Source organism: Rhagoletis zephyria, unplaced genomic scaffold (genome assembly GCF_001687245.7).
Source record: "Rhagoletis zephyria isolate East Lansing unplaced genomic scaffold, Rhagoletis_zephyria_1.1 Rzeph_scaffold_08278, whole genome shotgun sequence".
Lineage (NCBI taxonomy): Eukaryota > Metazoa > Arthropoda > Insecta > Diptera > Tephritidae > Rhagoletis > Rhagoletis zephyria.
In genome coordinates this window covers 1-4,272 of record NW_016165358.1, presented here as the reverse complement: position 1 = coordinate 4,272, position 4,272 = coordinate 1, and the positions used below count along the sequence as shown (strand labels likewise).

General features: G+C 36.5%; 1 protein-coding gene across 1 annotated transcript; it reads left to right on the top strand.

Moving 5' to 3' along the window:
- The first annotated feature begins 871 nt into the window (after positions 1-871).
- On the top strand, positions 872-3,336 carry LOC108374929 (heparan-alpha-glucosaminide N-acetyltransferase-like). The gene is made up of 6 exons (XM_017630989.1): positions 872-1,090; positions 1,193-1,308; positions 1,372-1,520; positions 1,777-1,939; positions 2,484-2,688; positions 3,129-3,336. Exons 1-6 carry the CDS (start codon positions 947-949, stop codon positions 3,309-3,311), a joined length of 960 nt encoding a protein of 319 aa, XP_017486478.1. The 5' UTR covers positions 872-946; the 3' UTR covers positions 3,312-3,336.
- Positions 3,337-4,272: the final 936 nt, after the last annotated feature.

Sequence of the window (4,272 nt, the reverse complement as noted above, 5' to 3'; positions counted from 1 at the left end):
CTGTTTCTCTAGTTCTTATGTACATATGTATGTAACCACATATATAACAACGACTTGGGTAAACGTATTACTAATAAAAATATTAGGGGTTTTCGAAGTATGTAATCAAAAAACTAATTAACCGATTAATCGCACATCCCTATTATGCAAATACAAGAGATGCATAATTACTTACTTTTGTATTAAAAGTACCCGTTTGAAAACGAAATAACCATATATATACATGTATCCCAGTAGATAATTTCAGGAGTTAAAAGCCCTTCCGATAGGCCTTTCTGAGAGTCAAGAGGCCTTCCACTCTACATTCCTTTCTTCTTTCTTTTTTTTTATGGAATGGCACAAATTGAAGTGCTTCTTCTTTCGCTACCCACAGAACGCCTTCCAGAAGGGCTTTTATAGAACCTACTTCAGAAGGCCTTTTGGAGGAGTTCTTTTAAAGTTGCTTCTTTAATTTATAAAAATCATACATCTTTGAAGTATTTTTGCTTGCGGTTTATATCAAATATGTGTTATTGCAACTTAAAATGTTTATTTAAATTCATTTCTAATGGTAAATAATATAAATGTATGCATTCGCGTAAATTGTAAATGAATAAGGCCTTCTAGAAGGCATGCAAGGAAGTACTTTTTTCAGCCCTTTTTGAGTAGGCCTCTTAGAATGGCTTCACCTAAGAAGGCCTTCCAAAATTATCTTCTGGGATGTATGTATATGTATTCAGATATACCTAAATACTAAGTAGATTTCTAAATACTAACTAAACGGTTGGGGAAAGAAAAAATATTAGGTTAGTTTTGTTTTGACAAAAATTATTTGTAATTTTTCCGAACTTTTCAAGGTTTTCTCCGTACTTTACATAATTTTTTGGGAATTGATGTAGAAAATTTCAGAGTTTGCATGCATATTTAACATTTTTATATAGACCGCTTCAGTTTTTAGTAACACATCATGTCTCAATTCGTGGAATATATTGAGCCACTTTGGCGTGGCTTAAATATGCGAGAACTGAAGGTCGATGAAGCCTACATGGTAGTTAAGTCTCATTACGAAAAGCCAGCTTATCTTTACAGTCGTTCGGAAGAATGTTATACGGTGAGTGAAAAATTCTGTATGTATGTATGGATATATATAAAATTAACTCAAAATACTAACTATGCAATTATTTCGACTAATTCTTTTTATTTTTTTCACCAGTGTTCCTACAGCTATGTGAAATCAATGCAAAATTTTACGTTTAAATTAAATGTCGCAAGAGGTTGGGAATTTAAAGTGTTTGGCAAAGATGTGGAGCTGACGACCAACAATGATATGTAAATTTGAACATTTATTGTTTCGAAAAAAAAAAATAACCAACAGTCGCTTTCTTTCCTCAGGCAATGCAATGACACGATCTGCGACAGTGTTTGCAAATTGTATTCGCCCGCGACAATGCTGCAAGAGTTTGGAGTCTATAATTTTACGCTACGAGCAAATGGTAGCTGCGAGCTTATAACAGACAAGGCAGGCGTTAATGTGAATTTGTGTAAGCGTACAAAGAAAATACGAAGACCTTACCGCCAAAAAGATGTGACTTTTTCTTTCAAAATTTTATTTTTGATGCTGAAATTGTTCCTAGAACATCTAGAGGCATTTCTGCATCAAAAATAAAATTTTGAAAAAATTTCGCTTACGTCTTTTTGGCGGATAGGTCTTGATATTTTTAAAATTTAACACTTTTCATTATTTTATTTTTATTTACTCGTAAAATATTATTTTAAACTGAAAATCTTGCTTTTTAGCGTTCGCATCGGTATTTATTTTAGTCACTATGTTGTTGACGGTTATACGCACATCCTGGTGTGTCTGGCGTTCGTACACCTTCATCCCGGAGCAGGAAGCTGGCGCCAATGTTATGCCTGAGCAGCCGAGTAATCGAATGCGTAGCCTAGATGCTTTTCGAGGGTATACATATGATAATCAATTACTTTACATTTATATATCGATACCGGAGTGAAGTGGCAGCCAGTTCGAAAACGTCCTACTTCAGAATTTGATTGACGAACGCCCTATTTCAGATTTTGAATGAAACAACAGCCTATCTCGGAATTTGGTTGAAGAACGCGGCTATGTTGTTGTTGTAGCGGCACTACTAAGGCCCGCCTATTTCGGTTCATCCATCAATCATTGTCGTCAAGCTCAGATAATGGTAGGCCCAAGAAACGGGCCAAAGGATGTTAGTTGAGTGGTTGGTGTCGTGCGGGGAGCCTCCACATGTCTGGACCGTAACGCTCTATCTCAGCTGCCGATTCAAAAACGCCCTATCTCAGCTGAGAATGCATTGAAAATGAGCTGAGATAGGGTGTTTTTCATTCAAATACTAAAGTAGGACGTTCTTGAAAAGTTTTCTGAGATATGGAGTTTTCGCACTGGCTGCCGAGATGAGTCGTACTTCCACTCAGGGGTCCGCATTCTCTTTTTTATAACTCTTTCATTCTTTTTATTCCAGCATGGCCATAGTATTGATGATATTTGTCAATAGCGGTGGTGGTGGTTATTGGTGGATCGAACATGCACCATGGAATGGTCTGCACTTGGCTGATGTAGTTTTCCCCTCATTCCTTTGGATAATGGGAGTTTGTATACCGATTTCGGTGAAGTCACAAGTGGCTCGAGGTACGCCAAAGGCTAGCATATGTAGGCGAATTGTTTGGGTGAGTCAAGGGGTGCTTGTCTACATTAATATTGCAAAGCATTGTTGTAAAACCCCTTAGTAAGTTACACACACACACACATGTTGCCTTACCGACATAGTTCATTGTAAACTAAGATTATCCTTAACCGTTATAAAACATGTCGCTATCTAAAGGTGAAAAGATGCCAGTTTTTTTCAAAATTTAGTTTTTGTTGCAGCATTTCGTTACTCTAATATAGAAAAAGCCTTAACTAACTAAAAATTAAAAAAATTCACTTTTTGATTGATTATGATGCATTTCATCGAATTACAAGTTCCCACATCGCTTTATGCAATACAAAATTTTAGTTAGTTACTGCTTTTTTTGCAGTGTAGCGACCACGTGAGATAGGGCCTTTGTACATTAAGGTAACGATATATAATAAAAATTGCAAAATATGTATGTACATATATTTTTAGCGTTCGTTTAAGTTATTCGTCATAGGCATATGCCTCAACTCCATAAATGGTCCACAAATGAAAGATCTACGCATAATGGGCGTGCTACAACGTTTTGCTGTTGCCTATCTTTTTTGTGGCTTGGTTCACACTCTATTTGTTCAAAAGGAGTTCGTAATGCCGCAGGTAAGCATTCTACTCTAAGTTATCCTAGGTTTAATAACACCACTTTTCGTAAACTTAAAAAAAATATTCTACCTTATCCTGAGTTTCGCCAGAAAAAAATTCACCCGAAAATTTGTATTCCACCTATGGGCTGTATTAAAAGATGTTATGCCTTTTTATTCTTAAAACAAAATTGTATGTTCGGATACGATGCGTTAGAAATATCCCGATTTTTGTCCACAGAAATATGGTCACCGTAAGTAGGTATATGTAGTTCAAGTTTGAGGTAGCTAAGGCTTACCGTTGATTTTTTTATGAAGGTTTTGCACATTTCCTTCCATAGAACATATGCTGGAATTTTTATTTTTACTAGTGTTCGCCCAGCGGTTGAAATTCAACCGATAAAATTAAGGATAGTTTATGTAAGTTGAATGAGCTAAAATAACATTAGTTGGAATGGGTTAAGTGGAGGGGAGTTTAGCTTAGTACTTGGCATAACATAACATAACCACAATATAACATCGCACACTCTTCAGTTGTATTTCCTTTTTATCCCTTTTTTCACCTCTATCTAAATCTTATTTATTTTGGTTCATTTTATGCCAAATGATGTTGCCTTTGATGCCACATCAAGTGATGTCATGTCATGTGGTGAAATTGGGTGTGGTGAGCTGCGGTGTGGTGGAATTGGGTGTAGGAGTTACGGTGTGGTGAATTTAGGTGTGGTGAGTTAAGTTATGGTGAGAAAGTTGAGGTGTGTAGAATTAAGGTGTGGTGAATTTTGGTGTGGTGAGTTGAGGTGAGTTAAGGTGTGGTGAGAAAGTTGAGGTGTGGTGAATTAAGGGTGGAGGATTTAGGTATGGTGGATTTAGGTGCGGGGGTTAAGGTGTGGCGAGTTGAGGTGTGGTGAATTTAGGTGTGGGGAGTTAAAGTGTGGTGAATTAATGTGTGGTGAGCTCAGGTGGAGTAAGTTTTTAAGTTAAGATGAGTTAAAGTTAAG

Bases quoted from the DNA above. Each gene is read 5' to 3' on its own strand.
- LOC108374929 (XM_017630989.1), top strand. From the start codon at position 947: ATGTCTCAATTCGTGGAATATATTGAGCCACTTTGGCGTGGCTTAAAT. The intron at 1,091-1,192 runs GTGAGTGAAAAA...TTTTTTCACCAG, and splicing joins GTTCGGAAGAATGTTATACG to TGTTCCTACAGCTATGTGAA. The intron at 2,689-3,128 runs GTGAGTCAAGGG...ATATATTTTTAG, and splicing joins TATGTAGGCGAATTGTTTGG to CGTTCGTTTAAGTTATTCGT.